This window comes from Babylonia areolata, chromosome 23 (genome assembly GCF_041734735.1).
Source record: "Babylonia areolata isolate BAREFJ2019XMU chromosome 23, ASM4173473v1, whole genome shotgun sequence".
NCBI lineage: Eukaryota > Metazoa > Mollusca > Gastropoda > Neogastropoda > Buccinidae > Babylonia > Babylonia areolata.
The window spans coordinates 32127436-32152151 of NC_134898.1; the positions used below are offsets into that span (position 1 = coordinate 32127436).

Sequence of the window (24716 nt, forward strand, 5' to 3'; positions counted from 1 at the left end):
CCTTAACACACACACACACACACACTCCCCTCCCCATCCCACCCTTAACACACACACACACACTCTCCCCTCCCCATCCTACACCCACCCTTAACTCTCTCCATACGAACGGCGAAAGAGACGACGTTAACAGCGTTTCACACCAGTTACCATCATCAAAATATTGCAAGCGGAAGGCTCTTATACTGAAGAGGTGAATGTTGACAAAGAATACCACAATTCTGACGACGGAAGCTAAAGGTTGGGTCATTCAGACACCCACTGGACATCCGAGGGGTCTGTGTAGAGGAGAAGAGAGGACTGGCCGTACTGAGTGAGTTAACACACACACACGCACACACACACTCCCCTCCCCATCCCACGCCCACCCTTAACACACACACACACACACACACAAACTCCCTTCCCCATCCTACCCCACCATTAACACACACACACATACACACACACACGCACACACACACACAAACTCCCTTCCCCATCCCACCCCCACCATTAACACACACACACACACACACACACAAACTCCCTTCCCCATCCCACCCCCACCTTTAACACACACACACACACACACACACACACACACAAACTCCCTTTCCCCATTCCACCCTTAACACACACACACACACTCCCCTCCCCATCCCACCCTTAACACACACACACACACACTCCCCTCCCCATCCCACCCTTAACACACACACACACACTCCCCTCCCCATCCCACCCTTAACACACACACACACACACACACACACTCCCCTCCCCATCCCACCCTTAACACACACACACACACACACACACTCCCCTCCCCATCCCACGCCCACCCTCAACACACACACACACACACACACTCCCCTCCCCATCCCACCCTTAACACACACACACACACACACACTCCCCTCCCCATCCCACCCTTAACACACACACACACTCCCCTTCCCATCCCACGCCCACCCTTAACACACACACACACACACACTCCCCTCCCCATCCCACCCTTAACACACACACACACACACACACAAACTCCCCTCCCCATCCCACTCCCACCCTTAACACACACACACACACAAACTCCCCTCCCCATCCTACCCCACCATTAACACACACACACACACACACACACACAAACTGCCCTCCCCATCCCACCCCCACCCTTAACACACACACACACACACAAACTCCCTTCCCCATCCCACCCCCACCCTTAACACACACACACAAACACACACACTCCCCTCCCCATCCCACCCCCACCCTTAACACACACACACACACACACTCCCCCTCCCCATCCCACCCCCACCCTTAACACACACACACACACACACACAAACTCCCCTCCCCATCCCACGCCAACCCTTAACACACACACACACACACTCCCCCTCCCCATCCCACCCTTAACACACACACACACACACACACTCCCCCTCCCCATCCCACCCTTAACACACACACATACACACACACACAAACTCCCTTCCCCATCCCACCCCCACCATTAGCACACACACACACACACACACACACACACACACACACACACAAACTCCCTTCCCCATCCCACGCCCACCTTTAACACACACACACACACACACACACAAACTCCCCTCCCCATCCCACGCTCACCCTTAACACACACTCACACACACACACAAACTCCCCTCCCCATCCCAAGCCCACCCTTAACACACACTCACACACACAAACTCCCTTCCCCATCCCACCCCAACCCTTAAAACACACACGCACAAACTCCCCTCCCCATCTCACACTTAACACACACACACACACGCACTCACACACACAAACTCCCCTGCCCATCCCACCCCCACCCTTAACACTCATGCACACACACACATACAAATTCCTCTCCCTGTTCCACCCTCACCCATATCACACACACGCACGCGCACACACACACGCACACACAAACTCCTCTCCCTATCCCAACCACACCCTTAACACACACTCACACACAAAATCCCCTCCCCATCCCACCCTTATCACACACACACAAATCCCCTTCCCATCCCACCCTTATCACACACACACAAGAATCCCCTCCCCATCCCACCCTTATCACACACACACGAATCCCCTCCCAATCCTACCCCCACCCTTATTACACACTCACACACACACACACACACACACAATCTCCCCTCCCCATCCCACCCCGACCCTTAACACACACACACTCACACACATTCTGACAACAACAACAACAACAACAGCAGCGAAAATAACTCTCACCCAACAACCGCGTGTTCTTCTGACGCTCTTCCTGCAGCTGGTTCCGCAGATCCTTCAGCTCCTCGATCAGCACATCCTCCCGAATCCCCGTCACCCCGGTGCGGGTGTACTTGGACTGTATGGGTTCATCCTGTGACGTGGTGGGATTGATGGCAGACCCCCCACGGAACACCTGGGTCTGGCTGGGGCGTCTCGGCTCTGGTTTTGGTCGTCGTGGCGAGGGTGAGAGGGAACCTGAACGACAGGAGAGTACCAAACAGACAGATTCAATGCCTTGGCTTATATCATAGGTTGATGTAAGTTTACAGCTGGGCAAAACAGCAAAGAGACAGCTGTCTGATCAATGGTGTTTCTCCACCGCAATGGGAATTCTTTTACATCTTTGTCTTTTGCAAAGGACATGGCTCTCAAACTAGGTGGCAAGACTGCACTGGCTCTTAGTGCTGCGGTCTCGGTGGGGGGGTGGGGTGGGGGGCTGGTTTGACTTTTGGGGACCACGCCAACACCAATTGTCCTAAAACCTTCTTGGTCCAGACGCTCTCCACTATAATCAAATTTTAGACCAGACAGGTGCCTCCTCTGCTGTCCTGGCATGACTCACTGTCACCAACACCAAAATAGAAGTATTTTTTTGCAGAACTGATCAGGTGTGGGACTTGTAATCCAGTGTTCACCAGTGACTAGGGTTCCAGGCCCCATTTTGGCCTTGGTAAAGGCACTTTACTCTGATTTTTCCTAACCCTGTCCCAGGTGAGAATGGGTACCTGACTTTGGCTGGGAGAGGTTGACGGGCGCAATAGCCGAGTGGTTAAAGCATTGGACTGTCAATCTGAGGGTCCCGGGTTCGAATCACAGTGACGGCGCCTGGTGGGTAAAGGGTGGAGATTTTTATGATCTCCCAGGTCAACATATGTGCAGACCTGATAGTGCCTGAACCCCCTTCGTGTGTATATATGCAAGCAGAAGATCAAATACGCACGTTAAAGATCTTGTAATCCATGTCAGCGTTCGGTGGGTTATGGAAACAAGAACATACCCAGCATGCACACCCCCGAAAACGGAGTATGGCTGCCTACATGGTGGGGTAAAAACGGTCATACACGTAAAAGCCCACTCGTGTGCATACGAGTGAACACAGAAGAAGAAGAAGAAGAAGAAGAAGGCTGGGAGAGGTTAAAGTGGCGGAAGGAGAGGACTGGGCCCCACCTTTCTCTACTGAGTGCTGTAAACGATGAAAATGAACTGACTGCCCCAGTGGCAGTAAAAGCCTATGGCACCTTTAACCTGTTGACACCAAACACCTGAATGTGTGAGACACTGAAAGCCTTTCTGCAACCAAAGAACTGTTTTGAACCTCGTTTAAACTGCCAAGGTTACTACATCAAAACATTGCTAAAAGAAGGAGAAGATGAAGAAAAGAAGAAGAAGAAGAAGAAGAAGAAGAAGAAGGTGAAGGTGAAGAATGCAGACTGGCATTTACACCTCCCTGACAGTGAGCTGGTGGCGTCTACAACAAAAAGTCATTCATACATAAACATATCTACATCAACTACTTCACACATGTACAAGCACATGCGCATGCACACACACACAAACACAAGCGTACAAATATATATATACATATATATGAAATCACAGCACACACATCATAATAATAATAATAATAATAATAATGGTACTTATATAGCGCTGAATCTTGTGCATAGACAAATCTAAGCGCTTTCGCACCAGTCATTCACACGCACGCATAACTCTAAAACTGGAGAAACTAAAGACAGGAAGGGCAGGGAAGGGAGGCTATTTTGGGAAGAGGTGGGTTTTAAGGCCAGACTTGAAAGAGCTGAGTGTGGAGACTTGACGAAGCGAAAGAGGAAGTTCATTCCAATTGCAAGGTCCAGAGACAGAGAGAGACACACACACAGCTGAACAGACCACCACCAACATCCCTCCATCCCCCTACTCACTTTTCCTGGAGGTGGGGGCAGAGTCTAAGGAGGCGTGTGCGGTCCTGGCAGCCCGACCCGCTGGCCGGATGGGGGAGAGACTGGGGGAGTGAGACTTGCGGGGCGTCACCTCTGGGGACCGCTTGCCATACCCGGAGCTCTGTACGTAGCTGTAGCGGTCCCTGGAGGGTCTCCGGCCTGCAACACAACGTAGCCGGCATTCCCAGGAGGTGATAACTGAAGTCAGATGTGTAGCTTACGCTCAGCAGCACGTAAAATAACCCACAGCAACAACAGACACAGATCTGAGTGCGCGTGTGTGTGTGTGTGTGTGTGTGCGTGTGTGATTGTGTGCGTGTGACTGAAGCCTGTCTGAATGACAAACAGAACGAATGATGAGCACCAAAAGGCAGCTCTCAGTGGGCTCTATCACGTGCGCAGCCTGTTCCGCAAACTGCTGAGCAATTAGAAGCTTGGTCTCATTTTCTCTTTCTGAGATAATAAAGCTATTCTGATTTTGATTCTGGTTTCTGACTGAGGTCAGGCGCTAGGTAAAATCAGTATCTACTGATGAATCGTTATACTACTGCACCACATCTGCTGAAAGATAGGGGTAGATGCCTGATTTATGTGAGCACACAATGTGTTCATCGAGACTTAAGGAAAAAACAAAACAAAAAAAAAACACAGGACAGTTTGCTTCTTTATCAAAGTTACATTATAAACATTCATGTCTTCCAATACTGTCAACATTTATCACAATGTCTTTATTCGCAATTTTTGTTTATCACTTTATCACTTAATAAACTATCATCAGATAACATTCTGTTGTTAATCTGATCAATCAATATGAAAAAAAAGAAAGAAAAGTAAAATAAGATATTTAAAAAAAGAAAAAAAAAAGAAGAGATTTGTATATGTGCCCCTCATCTGCTGAGCCAAGGGCACATTCACAAAATAAAATGTCAGTATATGTCAGAAAACTTTCCCAGAAACCCTCATTATCTGGGCCAAATATGCTACCCAATGAATGAATAAAGAACTACTACTGAACAGTTTAAATTGTGTCTGCATGTTTTACATTTATGTGCTTATTTATCATCATTGTTGTCTTTTTTATTTTATTTAATTATTTTATTCTATTATATTTATTTACTTATTTATTTATCTATTTATTTTTATTTTTGTACGCTTATAGTTGACTTCATTAAGTTTTTGCGCCTTATAAATATCACTATTAGCAGTAGTAGTTCTTTTTTATGTATTCATCTATTATTTATTTATTTACTTATTTCTTTTTATTTTATTTTATCTTATTATATATATATATTTTTTTTTTTTTCTTTTTTCTTTTTTCCCTCAAGGCCTGACTAAGCGTGTTGGGTTACGCTGCCGGTCAGGCATCTGCTTGGCAGATGTGGTGTAGCGTATATGGATTTGTCCGAACGCAGTGATGCCTCCTTGAGCTCCTAAAACTGAAACTGAAACTCAAGCCATTTCATTAGTTCTATCAAAGACGTTATGCACATATCACAAAAGATCAGACAGGCAGGCACACTGTCTGAATGGCTGTCTGTGGTTTTGCTTTCCTTTCCTGTGTGCGTTTAACTGCCCCAGTTGTTTATGTATACAAGCAAATTGAAACAGCACTGGCTGTCATGTTGCCAAAGTGACTCTGTGCCATCTGCCTCAGCGGAGACATCTGTTGGAAGACAATAAAACCCACCCACATAGCTCCAGATCCTTCCAAACTAAGTAAAAAACAACAACAAATAAACATCCAAAATTAAGTAAATGAATGAACAGATACATGAATTTTAAAAGACTGATCATTTCAAGAGTTGTTCGAGTAGCAATATCAGAGCCAATTTATACTATCCTTACAACTATTATTCTTCTATTCATAGTAGATCCAGTTCACACTATCCTCAACATTACTGTCATTAAAATAAATGAACTCATAAACAAATCAACTTTAAAAAAAAATAAAAAGGTTGATCATATATATATATGATAGTCAGCCGTGTCCGACCATGACCATCAGAACAGAAGAGGAGGCAACTGCTGTTCTGACTATTTGGGCTAGAATTTGATTATAGTTGAGAGTGTCTTGCCCAAGTCACATCCCCACTCTCTCGGCCAAGTGGGTTTCAGGACAGTCAGCGTTGGGATGGTTCCCAAAGGCCAACCAGCCCACAAGGCTGCAGCACTAAGAGCCAGTGCAATTTTGCCTCCTAGTTTGAGAGTCATAATCCTTCACAAAAGACTAAGCTGTAAATGGTCTCCCATTGACTGGAGAAACCACTGATAATACAGCTCTCACTTTGCTGTTGGCCCAAATGTAAACTTATGTCAATCTGTGATATAAGCCGAGTGTTGGGCAAAAAGGTTGATCATACAATTGAAGTAAAAAGGTCTGAATCACGCCATCAATAAACACATTTTCGAGAAAGAAAACAACAACAGGCTGATCTTATTACTGAAGAAAGAAGTCTGATTTACACTATCCTGATCACTACATTTGTCTGCACCCTTGTTCACACATAAGCGCACATGCAGTGTCTGTGACTGGTGGCTGTCAGAGTGTCAATGTTTGTGTCTGTGGTTGAGGACACATCCATGTACAAGTATTAATTTTTTTTTTTTTATCAGCGTGCACACACATGCATCTGTGCCCATAAAAACCAGAGTATTTGTGCCCATAAAAACCAGAGTATTTTAACAGCATGGTAGTCTCTACATAAAAAAAAAAAAAAAAAGGACCTACCTCTCTCGTCCATCGTTTTTGCTTTATTACTTGGTGTGGAAGATGATTTCTCCACTTTTTTCTTGGTGGGTTTCTCCGCTGCAGACTGGAACCAAGCGAAAAACAAGGATAGCTGAATGTTTACCGCTGAACATGGCTGAGCTCTCTGAACTAGGCACACACAAAACACACAACTGTGCACAGATACTGACAAACAGAAGAGAGCTCCTCCATAGCATTAAGAGAACTTGAGGCTCTTCAGCCTGTCCACCAATAGTTTCTGGACTTTGCACATAACATATATGTGTTGACAGGATTCAAGTTCTATACTATTTGAATTCAACAACCTCAAAAACGACAACAACAAAATCTGAATTAAGTGCCATATTCCTTTTCAATGCTGAATGTTCCAGGACGCATCATCAAATTCCTAGTGCCGGCGAAATGTACATTCTTTTTTGATACATCAATTTTCCACCTTCATCAATCCCTAACTAATTCCCTTGCTTTATAATATCTTATTTATTTGTTTGGTTGTTCCTTTTTTCTTTTGTTTCTTTCTTTTTTTTATATATATATATTCCAAATGAAATGTTAACCCAAGGTTTAAAAGCGACCACCCAAAATTCTTATCATATGAAGTCCCATTGTTCACTGTGATAAACAATATCAGTTGTTCTTTTAAAGATTGTGCAATAAAGATGCGTATTTTAGAATATCAAATGCAATAAAGATATATAGTTTAAAATATTGGGTTTGTATGTAAATATTGAAAACATGTCATCTGCAAATGTGGAATACTGTTCCCCTAGTTATAAAAAAAAATCAATCACTCATTTATGATCCCTTTCTTGCTATCTTTCTTTTCTTTATATTTCATTATCATATCTATTGCATTTCAATTTTTGGTCAGTACATCTAACACTCACCTAAAAAAGATGTCTGAAACCAGACACACACACGCACAGAAACACACACACAACAACAAAAACAACAACAACTGTGTTAGTGTCAGCCCTTTTTCACCACTGGTTTAAAATACCACAAACTGATCCCACATGAACACTCACATGAACCACACAATCACACACCACCATGAGAATAAACATATAATGATCATCGATGAGAAACATCTACTCAGCTAACGAGAACTGTTTTTGGTTTTCAAATTTTGTGCCCTGAACAACAGCAGAGACGTCAGTGATCATACTAGACACACTCACCTAAAATCTCACTGTGTGGATAGACATTAAAAAAAAAACCCTACAATTGAAGAACACACACAATGATCATTACCTAGCCACATTATGAAAAATTTCACAAACTACAGGTGAAGAAATACGATGACCAGAGCAGGGTTTAAACCCACTTGTGATGAATGAATTACACACTGCACCCCTCATCTCTTGTGTCCAGGCACACATAGTTTCATATCGCACTCTATTCTTTTTTCATTTTTTTAATAGTATGGTCAAGTTGGAAGAAAACAACAACAACAAAAACAACAAACAAACCCAAAAAACGTTGGAAACAGTTTCAAGAGTCTACAAATCACAAACCAGACAGTACAAAATTATAATAACGATAATAATACTAATAAAGAAACCTCAAATTGTGTACCTAGATCAACCAATCACAACTCAGAGAAAAAGAAAAAAAACACAGGTATGAGGCACTTTCCTATCTGCCTGTTGGCTCTATTTCTAAAACAAGTTTCAGGAGTGAGCTGCCCTTGGCGAGAAAAACACCACAAACCTCAACACATGGTTTGACTTCTCAACAGCCACTAAGAAAATGATACAGTCCAGGGTGTTTCCCCCCCTACACCCCCCCCCCCCCCAGTCTATTATTTTCATCTTTTCACAGCAAACACAATCTTATTTCTGGCATCTAGAGCAAGTATACACACACTTGAGAACAGTACACAACGACATTATTTTCAGACACAAGTAAGTGTTATCTGGTACAGAACAAGCAATAATGTTCCAAACCACAGGAAAAGCAGTTCTTAAATTTGTATACAACACAGCAACACACCATTCCATTTTTTCTCCATGTTATAAGAAACACAAACTATCCGCTTTACATTTCAAACATAGGCGACACAAACTATTATAAAACACAGACACACACACAGACACCAAACCACAACACACCACACATACAGCACCACACACACACACAGCCCTTACTACATAAATTCAAACACTGCCCCAAACCAAATCAAACAAACCGTTTCATGTTTTACACACATGCCGCGCACACTGAAAAAACCTTGCAGATCATACCCCAAACCACTCAAAGATTACATGCAATGTGTATATTTCATCCAGAACCTCCACCCAACACCACTTCCAATCAAAAACACCCAGGGAAACTTCTTGATCACCTTGTCATCAGTGTGTGGCTATGAAATAAAGAGAAAAAACAACAACAAATAAACATCATTTGTCCAGCAGAATTATCTCTATAAATATATGCTGTTTAGACCTTTCAAGTGTTGACCTCAGGCAAACCTGACTGCCACAAAACCTTGTTTTTACGTTTGGTCAAAAATAAGCAAAAATTTTAATTCTGCCACACCAGTTCCGATGTTGCGCTTCTGCGTATATATACACACTTTTTAGAAAAACAGATAATACATGAATCATTTTCAATCACACACACACACACACACACACACACACACACATAACACATGAATCATTTTCAATCACACAAACACACACACACATGCACACTCACACTCACACAACCACAGTCACAAATACTTAGAAATATGCCCCAGCTTTTCCACCCTCCTTCTATACAGTTTCCCCCAACTCATCACTGAACCCTCCCCCCCATCCCCCCACCCCCATCTCTCCTACCTTTTAAACAGTAACATTCAAAATGTGAAAATGAAATGTCTACAATGATCAGTATCTTAACAAATTGTCTACAGTCACAAGCAAGTGTGATGGGACATCAAACAAAATTCCACATCACTTGCACAAGAGTGTGTACACAGAGAGACAGTTCGTGCATCAGTATGAATCAGGTAGCATGCTGATACACGTCATGAAAGTGTCGCTCAAACACACACACACACACACACACACACACACACACACACACACACACGGGGCAAGGCAAGTACGATGACATCTATGAGTGCATTCAATGTGCAAGTTGGTGGGTGCTCGATAAAGAAATTGGTGCATTAACAAAAGCTGTGAAAACAATTGAGGTTCACTTCAGCACAGTGGTTTGCTGCTAGTAAAGTCTTGCATGATTTCACGTTTGTTTAAGTTTTTTTAATAGGGTCTTGTCATCAAATAACGAACAACGCTTGAGTCATAAACACCAGACTCACATAAAAAATAGATACCTAATGCAATAAATAAATTATATATACAAAACTGGAAACCTACACAATAGATAAAGAAACATCCAAGAGCACATTACTTGCATTTCCATAATAGTTAAAAAAAAAAAAAAAAAATCATATGTCTCCATGTGACAAAAAAAGTGAGATGTGCAAAAAGAGCCTTGTTCAAGGATGTATGTCTCTCTTTCACTTGATACTGCCAGTCAACACAGGCATTCCATAAAACATTGTTTACTCTTCATCCTTCTTTTCTTGTAACAGATCTAACATTGCAATGTCACTGCAAAAGGGAAAATTATTGCACTTCTTTAAAATGATGTAGAATACCACACGCCGCTGTTTTCGGTGTGTGTGTGTGTGTGTGTGTGTGTGTGGGAGTGTGTGTGTGTGTGTGTGTGTGTGTGTGTGTGTGTGTTTGTCCATATTTGTAAAGCACCTCGACCCCTTTTAAGAAAATAGACACTGTATGAATTCACAGTCTCATTATCATCATTTTTATCATTATCTGATCACAGAACTCATTTTAATGTTCTGTTTTCCTTTTGAGTCTGGTCAATAAGCAGTACAGGACAACAGTGATATTGGAGGTGATACAAAAACAACAAACAGCAGGTCGCCAATGACAAAGACAAACGGACTGACACAGACAGACACACGCATAACGGGACACAGGCTGACAAGAAACGAGACATGCACACAGAGGCAGACAAAAGGGAGACAAAGAGGGGGAGAGGACTGGGGAAAGACTTCAAAGGGACAACACCAACGCCCGAATCAAGATTCCGTGTTCTTTTCTGTTGTCTGCAATGACCTTCCTGCATTCTTCCTCTTCTTTTTTCTTTTTTTCACACTTTTTTTAAAAACATTTTTTGTATTCCATTTTGACTGGACAACATATACACTTTCTTGTTCTGTGTACCTCTTTTCTGTGCTGTTTGTGTACATGTATACAGAGCTTAGTGCCAGCACTGCCAAACATTGGATACTACCATAATCAACATCAAAAATAGTTTATTCTTTGTATTTCACTGCCAATCAAATCATGTTAGCTGACTTCCAATTTGTCTCGCATCACATATCTTGAAAAAAGACAATCAATCACGGTATTACGACTACTTCAAATAAGTTAGTTCTGAGAACAAGAACAGTGAGAGTGTGGTACTGATTCCTCACCCACCATCCCCCCCCACCCCACCCCCTCCCACACTCACCCACATGCAGTACCTCACTCACCAAGGGCCCATGGGAGCTCAAACATCCATGACTGTACACTCATATTCATGCAAGAACACGCATACACGTGTGTGCCTACGCACACATGCATGCACAGTCAGTGGACTAGCTCACCACTGAATAAACGCACTCCAATACAATACAACCTACACACACACACACAATCGCTCTGTGGGTGAAGTTACTCTCAGTCTAGCAAACACATGCAAGGGGCAGAGACACACACACACACACCACTCTCTGGGTAAAGTTACTCTCAGTCTAGCAAACACATGCAAGGGGCAGAGACACACACACACACACACACATCACTCTGTGGGTAAAGTTACTCTCAGTCTAGCAAACACATGCAAGGGGCAGAGACACACACACACACATCACTCTGTGGGTAAAGTTACTCTCAGTCTAGCAAACACATGCAAGGGGCAGAGACACACACACACACACCACTCTGTGGGTAAAGTTACTCTCAGACTAGCAAACACATGCAAGGGGCAGACACACACACACACACACACACCACTCTGTGGGTAAAGTTACTCTCAGACTAGCAAACACATGCAAGGGGCAGAGACACACACACACACATCACTCAGGGCACTGCAAAGACAAGGGAGGTGACAGGCACAACAAGATGCACGGCCACTTACTGCACTATACCGTCCTCTCCAGCCCTATTTTGTACAGCAAGCAAAGAACAATTTTTTTTTTTTTTTTTTTTTTTTTTGTTATGGAAGAAAACCAAAATCCAATGTCTCCCATCCCAAGTGGAGAAATGGTACAGAAATATCAGAAGGAAAAGAGAGTGGGGTTGAGAGATAGAGCAACATACAGTCAAGAAAGCAAAACTGGAAAGAGAGAGAAGAGAGAGAAAGGGTGACAGACAATGGCAACTCAGAGAGGAGAGAGAGACAGGGAGTACTCACAGTCAGAGAAGAGAGACTTAGATGAGAGAGACAAAAGAAAGAGCAACCGAAACAAGCCTTCAAGGTAAAAAAAAAAAAAAAAAAACAAAAAAAAAAAAAAAAGTAATGACTCCATCACAGCATCACAAATATATCAACTGAAAACCAGCAAGAAAAATGAGGAGAAACACCACACCAAATTCGCAGTCTGACAGACATCAGACTGATTTTGCTCTTGAAAGATCAGATAAACTGAGAACTGATAGCGCTAGGGGGAAGAAGTCAATGAAAACAGTCTTGTTTGTAGGCTTAAATCACATTCCTTACCGAACGCTGACAATTTGTCTGATCAGGAGTTACAATGCTCTGAAAGGAATTAGTTAATTCCCTGATCACAAAGTAAGCATGCAATATTCCAAAGCTAAACAAAGTAAGCAGAAAATATTCAAACACTAACAAAATAAGCATGGACTATTCAAATGCTACACAAACATTAAATGTTCAAAAGCTGAACAGAGGTATCATTCATTCTTTTTTTTTTTTTTTTTTAAAGATTGTCCAAGATGTATCAAGGTACAATCACCATTTAAAATTGTGCAATGATAAATAGGGCACAGTGTTTATATAAAGAGACAGGCTCTCTGCATTACATATCTGACCGGGCAAAGGTCCGAAAGAAAAATCAAAATCAAAGATACAACAAATCTACAAACATTTTTCTACAAGCACAGCCTTGTTGAAATTACATTCTTCTATCTTAAAGTGTAATTTCCAGGACTCTGTAGCCTTTCATCCTCAAAGCAGTCGCACAAACATTACACAGTTAACACTTCCTTTTCAGATGGGCCAAGTGCCAAACACATCTGCATCAACTGAGCCCAAAAGATACACAATTAATTAATAATAATCATAATAATATTAATAATGGATCCTTGTTGAGTGCCTTCCTCTCTTAAAGGGAGCTCAAAGCACTATTCGATAAACATTAAACATATATATATACACACACACATGCAGTAACTTACAAAAGGAAGAAGAAAAGAAAAAAAGATTTAACGCACAAAATCATTAACCTACAGGGCAAGTCAGTTTATACACCAGAAAGTTTATCGATTAGTTTACCTGAAGCAGCAGTAACTGTATACATAACAAGATACCAAAACAAAACAAAACCCAAGACGCTGATAAAAGACTGCTGAAAAACAACATGTCTGTCTGCCATCAAAACACGTCCATGTCAACAGAGAAGAAGATGGAGTAATGTTTTCTCTGGCAGTGGTTTCCTTTAGGAGAGCGCAGTGACAGTTGTTTTTGCTTTATTAACAACTGTGTATCTGTCTCCGTTCTGACACACACAGACAGACACATGTGCAAGCATGCATAATACCCACACTCACACACGTTCATTCCATGTACACAATTACTGTGCACAACACACACACACACACACACACACACACACACATACACACACATATACTGTGCATACCCAGCCACAAAGAGTAAACTGAAAAGCAAAGTTGACAATATCTTCTGGAGAAGGAATAAAATCACCATATTCATCAAATGAAAAATAAATGAGGGATAGAAGAGGGAGAAAAGCAAACAAACGCGGATATTCCAAATCTTCTTCTGCATTCATGAGCTGCAACTCCCACATTCTTTTATATCTCGAGCAGAGTTTTACATGTTTGATCATTTTTACCCTGCCAAGAAGGTGACCATGCTCTGTTTTCGGGGGTGAACATGGTGGTTATGTTCCTGTTTCCATAGCCAAACCAAGCACTGACATGTATTATTGGATCTTTAACATGAAGGGGGTTAAAGCCCTAGCTGGTTGTCATAGCTGTTGACCTGGAAGATAGGAAAAGCCTCCACTACAGGCAATGACACTTGGATTGAACTCGGGACCCTCAGAGTGAAAATCTTACACACCAACCGCTCAGCTAGTGCATCTGACATGTTGCAAATTACACCAACAAGCCTTCCGTGAATAAAGCAGTGCAGGTTTTTCATGTAAACATTGACGGTATGAAAAGAAAACCCCAGATATAAGACAACACCAATATGCCAAACAATATACTGATATTCAGAAAACACAAAGCAAAGTGATTCTCTCCAGAGAAAAACCACAATCAAAGTCAACACAACTTGTCTGCCATCAAAACTCATCCCAGTCAACGGATAACAAGATGAGAGTATCGTTTACTCTGGCAGTGATTTTCTTTAGGAGAGCGCAGTGACAGTTGTTTCTGCTTCATAAACAACTGCGTATCTGTCTCCATTCTGACACAGACAGACAATGTGCAAGCATGCATAAATACCCCCACACACACATGTTCATTCCATGTACACAATCACTGTGCACAACACACACACACACACACACACGCACACACACACTGTGGATACCAAGGCCACTGAGAGTAAACTGAGAAGAAAAGTTGACAATATCTTCTAGAGAAGGAATAAAATCACCATATAAATCAAACAAAAAATAAATGAACGATAGAAGAGCGAGGAAAAAAGAGCAGATATTGCGAATCTTCTACATTCATGAGCTGCAATTCTCATGTTCATTTGTATCTCGAGTTGAGTTTTACATTTTTGATCATTTTTACCATGCCATGATGGCAGCCACGCTGTTTTGGGGGGGTGAACATGCTGGTTATGTTCATGTTTCCATAGCCAAACAAACGTTGACATGGATTATTGGATCTTTTAACATGAAGGGGGTTAACTCTCTCCGGATGAAGGAATGCTCATGCATTCCCACACAAAACGTATTCAGATTCGGACGAAGGAATGGAATAGCATTCTCCGAAAGTAAAATTCCATCATGCGCTGTACACATGATTATGTGATTAGCCAAGCAGAGTGCGCTATTCTGGGTCACTCCACAATCGAACAGTATGATTGGTCAGCCTGGGATGTGTGGCCCGTCTCGCACACATGCTGACAAAGTCACTGACCGGTCATCTGCTCGCGTGCCAGCCTGTTAGCAAAGCGGGCTCTTCTCAGAATGTTGCGAAGCGAACAAGGCAGTGACGACACGTTTTAGGGTTGCAGAAGTACTTGAAATGCTACAAACTGAAGGGTCGGACATTGAAGAGGTGGATATGGTGATTCAGGGTGAAAAATTGGCAGTATTTTATACATATGGCAAAACTGCAAAAATAAGATGAGAAATTTGATTTTTTTTATATGTAATAGCTCAACACGTAATAAACCAGTTCTGAAAGTTTCATTTTCTTACACAGTATTTTGTATTTTATGTAATTTTTTTTCCAAACCCTTACAAATGGGCCGAAGATAGGAAAAATCTCCACTTCAGGGCACTGACACTTGGAATGAACCCAGGACCCTCAGACTGAAAATCCTACACACCAACCGCTCAGCTAAAGCACTGGTCATGTTGCTAATCACACCAACAAGCCTTGTGTGTAGAAAGCAGCTCTGGTTTTAAATGTAAACATAGACAGTATGAAAAGATAACCCCAAACATCAGAAAACACCAATACGCCAAACAATATACTGATATAGAAAACACAGCACAAGGTGATTCTCTCCAGAGAAAAAAGTCAACAGAACTTGTTTGCCATCAAAACATATCCCAGTCGACTCAGAACCAGACAGGATTCTGGCTTCTCTGGCAATGGCAATTTTCTTGTAGGAGAGCGTAGTGACAGCTGTTTCTGCTTCATAAACAACTGTGTATCTGTCTCCGTTCTGGTCAGTGACAAATACACTTGCCAGCATGCTCACACACACACACATCTGCAAACACACACACACACACACACACATACATTCATACATACTTACACACACACCCATCCTTTTATTTTTCTTTCCATCTGATATCATTTAAAAAGGACAGACATGAAAGTGGAGAATACTTCTACACAAATAAATACCCATGCAATTTCACATGTTCAAAAGCATAGTATGCAAACTTACTCTCTCTCACACACACACACGCATGCATGCATGGACACACACACACACACACACACACACACAATGCACACACACACACACATACAGAGGTCCATACAGCAATGCCACCAAACATAAATCCCTGGACTCACCACTGCAGTGACAGGCTGATAGACCTCAGTGTCCTCAGTGTGAGAGTTATCAAAGCCCCCTTTGTCGTGGTCGTCGACGTGGTCCTGTCGATGTAAACCTGTCAACACCACAACACCCTTCATGCGTCAGTTTCAGTTTCTCAAGGAGGCATCATCGCATTAATGCAAATCCATAAACGCTACACCATATCTGCTAAGCAGATGCCTGACCAGCAGCAAAACCCAACATGCTGGTCAGGCCTTGAGTGCTTGCATGCATATCTGTGTACCTATTCGAGTGGATTTCTTCAACATCATTTTGCCAGAGGACAATACATTTTGTTGTCATGGGTTCTTTTTCAGTGTGCCAAGTGCGTGCTACACATGGGACCTCAGTTTATCATCTCATCCAAATGGCTTGACACTCCATTTGACTTCCCAGTCAAACTTGGGAGAAGGGGCAAGATCAGGATTCAAACCCAGTTGCTCAGTGTGCACATACATATTATTGTACTTAGGTGTAGAGCTTGTGGAGAGGGAGGGGACTGAGTGAGTAAAGAAGACACACAGAGAGAGTGAGAGGGTGTGTGTGTGTGTATGTATACCATGCTTCTCTTTCAGGGAATATGGTTTTGTGTGAAGCCATCATGTATGTGTAATATATGTTGCATGGTCTTGTAAGTGTTTGAACATGCCATTGGGAAGAAGACAGATTAAAAACATGAGGAAAAAAAAGAAAGAAAAGAAAAGACAACAGAAAGGAGAAAAATGATGATGGAAGGAACAAACCCCCCCCAAAAAAACAACAACAACAAAAAAAAGACCAAAAGATAAAACAGATACAAAAGAAAAAACAACAAAAAAACCTTCCAGGGATGCTGAAACTATTCTGCTCATTTGCAGAACTTTTAGGCATCCACTGATTTCTCCTAAAAAAAAAAAAAAGAAAAAAAAAAAAGGATTCAAACCCAGACGCTCACAGTCACTGTATTGGCAGATAAGCATCAAAATCACTCTGCCACTTTTCTCCTTTCTTTGCTCATTAACACTTCACACTGACACCTCACAAAAAACACAAAAAAAAACAAGTTTCAATTTCATGATCTGAAAAATGGAAGAACTTCTGTATAGATTATAAGCATGGAAACTGGAGAGGACAAGATCACGATCTGCTGTGTAGATATGCATGGACACCATGAAGTACGTCAAAGCTGCTATGCAAATGCGCATGGAAATTGGCACACACACATACACACACACAAAAAGAAAAAAAAAAAAAAGAGAGAGAAGAAAAAAACAAGAGTTACTAGCCTGTAGACCTAGGGCTGTGAGAATTCTTGTAGTCTGACATGAGCTTGACATCGGTGCCCTGCGTGTCGATGACCTGTTGCCGCTCCCGGATCTCCTCCATCTCCTGCAGGAGTTGGCCCACACTGCGGTCTGCTGCAGGTCAGAACACAGGCACGTGATTTTAGATGAATTCACAGTGTTTCAAATCTCTACCATGAAATGTCAGACATTGTTCTTCTATGAAATCTTTCTAGCCTTAAAACACAGATGATGGAGTCTCCCGTCGGTCCGACGGATGAGTAGACAGGCAGGCTTATCTGTCGGTGTGTGTCCTCATATGGGAGAAGAGGCCGATTCTGGATGCGCAGCACTTCCCACAGGTGTTGCAATGGAAAACATCTCCAGAAGTTGAGCCCTGCTTCCTTCGCTCACGCTTCTCCTTAATGGCCAGCATTCTCTTGTTTTCAAATGTCTTTATGCCACTAGAGCACAGCATCCTCCAGCGAGAGCGGTCAAGGGCATCAGTTTCCCAGGAAGTGATGTCTATGTCACAGGCTTTGAGGTTTGTCTTCAAGGTGTCCTTGAAGCGCTTGCAGAGTCTTCCAAGTTCACAGTGGCCTTCCTTCAGCTGGCCATATAAAAGCATCTTCGGGATCCTGCTGTCTGTCATGCGGACAACGTGTCCTGTCCAGTGTAGCTGGCACCGGATCAGCAGACTTTCCATGCTGGGCAGGTCGCTCCTCTCTAGGACCTGGAGGTTGGAGACCCTGTCTTGCCACTTTATGCTGAGGATCTTTCGTAGGCATCTCTGGTGAAACTGCTCAAGTTGTTGAATGTGACGGCGATACGTCGTCCATGTTTCACAGCAGTACAACAAGGTGGTCAACACAACAGCTCTGTAGGTTTTCATCTTGGTGCTGAGCCTGATGCCTTTGTTGTTCCACAGCCTGTTGATGAGTCTGCCAAAGGCGGAGCTGGCCTTGGCGATGCGCAGCGTCACTTCTGCATCAAGGACTCTGTTGCTAGCTTTAAAACACAGATATTGCTCAACTATTAAATCTTTCAAGTCTAATCTTGAAACATACTTGTTCAAACAATAATCTAAACTGGAGATCATTATCTCCTCAAACTGTCTTTGTGCCTATTACTGCGGTCTGCTGCATGACACAGGCACATGAAGGAAGATAAATCCAGAGCCCAACATCAAACAATAATCTAAACTGGAGATCATTATCTCTTCAAACTGTCTTTGTGCCTATTACTGCGGTCTGCTGCATGACACAGGCACATGAAGGAAGATAAATCCAGAGCTCAACAATGCTCTAATGAGTCCTTATAAAAATCAAGTTTGTTTCGTTCTTTTTTCTCTCTTTATCTCTCACGTTCTATCCCTGCTTTCTTCTTTTTCATCATCCCTCAGTTTTCTGCACCATGCTGGCAGAGAAAATGGATTCTTTTTTTTCCCCCCGGTTTAAAAAAAAATTCAAACATCCACATACTATTTTCTAATTCTCCCTTCCCCTCCCGCACCCTTCTCACTCTCACCTTCCTGTGTCCTGTTTTGTGTGTGTGTGTGTGTGTGTGTGTGTGTGTGTGTGTGTGTGTGTTGTGTGTGTGTGTGTGTGTGTGTGTGTGTGTGTGTGTATCTGTCCCTCCCTGTTCACACTGGCTTTATACGCTATGCTATCATCACCCATCAGGCAAATGCTTTTTCATAGTCTTCCCATTGCTCACCACCACACTGCTTCCACCGCAGGACTCACACACACACACACAACCCTACACCCTTTTTCATCCTCTCTCTCCCTCCCTTCCTCACTTTCGCATGCCCACATGTATCATACACATTTGAACGAGCACAAATTCATACTATATACAAATGCGTGTGCACAGCTGTTAACAAGCCGACAGATATATATGTACATGTACCCAAATAAATGACACAGTCCCTGAATATGATCTTCCTACAGTTTGAAATGTAGACACTTCTTATCAAAATGAGTCTTACTTTACAACCTACAGTCTTTTTTTTAAATTTTTTTTTATTGACTTTCTCCATTTGTAGTTTTTATAGACACAGCAAGTCATCGTTGCTACAGTGAGAGCACCACCCTTTTTTTTCTGCCTGCGAGTATATTCAGTTTTCCTATCAAAGTGGATTTCTTTACAGAATTTTGCTAAGGGACCCTTTTTGTCACTGCGGCTTCTTTTACTTACATGTGCTAAGTGCATGCTGCACGCGGAGAACATCGGTTTATCATCTCATCTGACTGACTTGACATTGCCATAAGCTGACATCTTCCCCCACCCCTGCTCTCAACACTCCCACCCCCTCCCACCCCATCACTTACTGGGTTTCCTGGACAACGGAGCAAAGTCGTTGCTGCCCGACACTGCTATAACTTGACATCTCCCCAACCCCCCTACACCCTGCCGCTAACACACACACCACCATCCCTCCTCCTCCCACCCCATCACTTACTGGGTTTCCTGGACAGCAGGGCAGAGTCGTTCTGCCTGACACTGCTGTAACTTGACATCTTCCCCCCACCCCACCACCTCCTCTGGCCCCTAACACTCCCACGCCCTCCCACCTCACTTACTGGGTTTTTCCTGGACAGCAGGGCAGAGTCGTTCATGCCCGACATTGCTGTAACTTGACATCTTCCACCACTCCCCCCCCCCCCTCATCCCCCGCTCCTCCCCTCCCCCAACACTCCCACCCCTCACTTACTGGGTTTCCTGGACAGCAGAGCAGAGTCATTCATGCCTGACATTGCTGTTACTTGACATCTTCCACTCTCCTCCCCCCAACCCCCCCCCCAACCCCCGCCCCCCCCCCCCCCCATCACTTACTGGGTTTCCTGGACATTCCCCACCCCCCCACCGCCCCTCCTTTTCCAACTCCCCCCTCCCCCACCCATCCCATTACTTACTGGGTTTCCTTGACAGTGGGGCGGAGTCGTTCCTGCCCGAGGCGTTCCTGGACTCCAGTCCCCCAGGGCCCAGGGTGGGGGACATGCCCACCTCCCTCAGGGCCTGGTGAAGCTCCTCGATCTCCCGGCTGGTGTTGGTGCCCATGGCGCCTGCAGCATCATGATACACAGGTTTCAGTTTCACATGAAATGAACACACACCCACCCAGTAAGAACAATCACATGAAATGAACACCATCACTGAGACAGAACTGTCACATGAAATGAACACAACCACAGAGAGAGAACTGTCACATGAAATGAACACAACCACAGAGAGAGAACTGTCACATGAAATGAACACAACCACAGAGAGAACTGTCACATGAAATGAACACAACCACAGAGACAGAACTGTCACATGAAATGAACACAACCACAGCGACAGAACTGTCACATGAATATGAACACAACCACAGAGACAGAACTGTCACATGAAATGAACACAACCACAGAGACAGAGCTGCCACATGAAATGAACACAACAACTGAGACAGAACTGTCACACGAAATGAACACAACCACAGAGACAGAACTGTCACATGAAATGAACATAACCAGAGACAGAACTGTCACATGAGAAGAACACCATCACCGAGACAGAACTGTCACATGAAATGAACACAACCACCGAGACAGAACTGTCACATGAGATGAACGCCATCACCGAGACAGAACTGTCACATGAAATAAACACAACCACCGAGACAGAACTGTCACATGAAATGAACACCATCACTGAGACAGAACTGTCACATGAAATGAACACAATCACTGAGAGAGAACTGTCACATGAAATGAACACAACCACCGAGACAGAACTGTCACATGAAATGAACACAACCACAGAGACAGAACTGTCACATGAAATGAACACAATCACTGAGAGAGAACTGTCACATGAAATGAACACAACCACAGAGAGAGAACTGTCACATGAAATGAACATAACCAGAGACAGAACTGTCACATGAGAAGAACACCATCACCGAGACAGAACTGTCACATGAGATGAACGCCATCACCGAGACAGAACTGTCACATGAAATAAACACAACCACCGAGACAGAACTGTCACATGAAATGAACACAATCACCGGGACAGAACTGTCACATGAAATGAACACACCCACCCAGAAAGAACAATCACATGAAATGAAAACTCCCACGCAGAAAAAGAACTGTCCCATGAAATGAACGTTACCAAACAGAGAAATAACTGTCACCTGCTGATAAATAAACACCCACCCTGAAAGAACTGTCCCATGAAATGAACACAATCACTGCCCAAAGTTCAGTTCAGTTTCTCAAGGAGGCATCACTGCATTCGGAACAAATCCATATACGCTACACCACATATCCAAGGCAGATGCCTGGCCAGCAGCAGAGCCCAGCAAGCTTCGTCAGGCGTGTGTAACCTATCTGAGTGGATTCTTTCTTCAAAATTTTGCCAGAGGACAAAACTCTCATTGCCATGGGTTCTTTTTTAGTGCGCCAAGTGCACGCTGCATACAGGACCTCTGTTTATTGTCTCATCTAAATGCATGAATGTGTGTGTGTGTGTGTGTGTGTGACGTGTCACAGTCCCACAGACCTGCGGTTCCCTATCTCTTCAGCGTCTCAGGCAGGGTGTGACCCAGTTTGACCTGTGTGGAGTGGTGTGGTGTGTATGCATGTGCATGTGTGCGTGTGTGTGTGTGTGTGTGTGTGTGAGAGAGAGAGAGAGAGAGATGTGTGTCACTCACAGTCCAACACAGTCCCACAGACCTGTAGTTCCCTGTCTCTTCAGCGTCTCAGGCAGGGTGTGACTTAGTTTATCCTGTGTGGAGTGGTGTGGTGTGTATGTATGTGCATGTGTGCGTGCACATGTGTGTGTGTGTGTGTGTGTGTGTGTGTGTGTGACAGTCCCACAGACCTGCAGTTCCCTGTGTCTTCAGTGTCTCAGGCAGGGTGTGACCCAGGTTGTCCTGTGTGGTGTGGTGTGTCCAAGTGTACACACACGTGTGTGTGTGTGTGTGTGTGTGTGTGTGTGTGTGTGTATGTGTGTGTGTGTGTGTGTGTGTGTGTGTGTGAGATGTGTGTCACAGTCCAACAGTCCCACAGACCTGCAGTTCCCTGTGTCTTCAGTGTCTCAGGCAAGGTGTGACCCAGGTTGACCTGTGTGGTGTGATGTGTGTGTGTGTGTGTGTGTGTGTGTGTGTGTGTTTTGTGTGTGTGTGTGTGTGTGTGTGTGTGTGTGTGTGTGTGTGTGTGTGAGAGAGAGAGAGATGTGTGTCACTCACAGTCCAACACAGTCCCACAGACCTGTAGTTCCCTGTGTCTTCAGCATCTCAGGCAGGGTGTGACCCAGTTTAACCTGTGTGGAGTGGTGTGGTGTGTATGTATGTGCATGTGTGCATGCACATGTGTGTGTGTGTGTGTGTGTGTGTGTGTGTGTGATGTGTGTCACAGTCCAACAGTCCCACAGACCTGCAGTTCCCTGTGTCTTCAGTGTCTCAGGCAAGGTGTGACCCAGGTTGTCCTGTGTGGTGTCGCGGGACCCAGTGTCCTCCTGACCCCCCACCTGGGGCGACGTCGTCGTGTTCAGCGTGGAATCCAGAGACACTGGGCACCAAAGGGAGGTCATTCATTCCAAGCTTCCCACAGAATCTAACAAGTCTCAGCATCAAAGACAACAAATTTTCTTTCCCAGTTTTCATCAACAGATCAATCCAAGTTTTCAACAGGAGATCTTTCCAAGTTTACAGTAACAGATCAATCTGAGATATCAATGACAGATCATTCAACATTTTCAACAACAGACCAGTCCAAGTTTTCAGTGACGGACATTTCCCAGTTTTCAAAAACACTAACAGGTCATTCCCAGTTTTCAACAAAAGGTCATTCCCAGTTTTCACAACGCATCAAGAACAACAGTTCATTTGAGGTTTTTTCTTTGGAATTTAATGTCAGTGATAACAGTGCATTCAAAGTTTTCAATGGAATTTAACATCAATGACACTATTCTATTCCATGTTTTCAAGGTAATCCAACAACTGTGACAAGTTAAAAGAAAAAAAAAAAACCAACAACAACCCCCCCACCCCACCCTCCCCCCCAAAAAGAAGAAAACAATTCAAGTGCATACATCAATGACAACAGTATATTCCAAGTTTTGAATGGAATCCAACAGCAATGTCAACAATTCATTCCAAGTTGTTTTTTTTTATTTATTTATTTTTTTTTATTTTTTTTTTAATAGAATCAAAGCAGATTTCCCATTCAGAACAAGAGTTAATTCCAAATTAACAATGTAATTCAATGTTAATGAAAAGGGTGTATTCCAATTTTTCAATGGAATTTAGCATCAGTGACAATAGATTCATGTTAGTTTTCAATGAAATCCACTGACACACACATGCGCTTTCATCACAGCTGATGGGACATATTTCCAACCAATGTCCACCCCCAAAAAAACCCGCAACAAATTCTTAACACAAAAACAAACATGGCACAAATATCTCTAGATCATTAAAGATAAAAAAAAAAAAAATTATAATATGCACTGCTCAAAGACAGACTTACCTCTTGACAGCATACTTGGTTTCTGATGTGACGAGGTCTGCAATGCACCATGCATATTTGTTAGTTTTATGGTTCGTGTTATACAGACTTCAGACAGATAAAAACTCATTTGATGACTAAAAACATCAAAATGCTAGATTTCAATTTCAGTCTCAAAGACACCCAGGCCTAACCATCAACCGACAAAATGTACATGTATACCCACACCCCACCCTCCACATACAAATACATCCTAACACACACACACACATTTCTGTTGTAGAGTGTGTCTCACAGACACACAAAGCATCACTTGGTGGAATAACGCATGCATGTGATGATATGAATACTTATACAGCACCCATCCTCAGTGGGAGACCAA

The 24716-nt window shown here is 43.3% G+C and overlaps 1 protein-coding gene across 1 annotated transcript in view; it reads right to left on the reverse strand.

Moving 5' to 3' along the window:
* The window catches only part of LOC143297848 (centrosomal protein of 162 kDa-like), a 70239-nt gene that overhangs the window by 31710 nt on the left and 13813 nt on the right, over positions 1 to 24716 (reverse strand). The window contains exons 9-16 of the mRNA XM_076610369.1: positions 24356 to 24392; positions 23261 to 23395; positions 20753 to 20902; positions 17838 to 17969; positions 16548 to 16645; positions 6970 to 7054; positions 4224 to 4400; positions 2260 to 2493 (exon numbers count right to left, since the gene is read on the reverse strand). Of these exons, the coding sequence (XP_076466484.1) occupies positions 2260 to 2493; positions 4224 to 4400; positions 6970 to 7054; positions 16548 to 16645; positions 17838 to 17969; positions 20753 to 20902; positions 23261 to 23395; positions 24356 to 24392 (1048 nt within the window). The remainder of the gene's footprint in view (positions 1 to 2259; positions 2494 to 4223; positions 4401 to 6969; positions 7055 to 16547; positions 16646 to 17837; positions 17970 to 20752; positions 20903 to 23260; positions 23396 to 24355; positions 24393 to 24716) is intronic.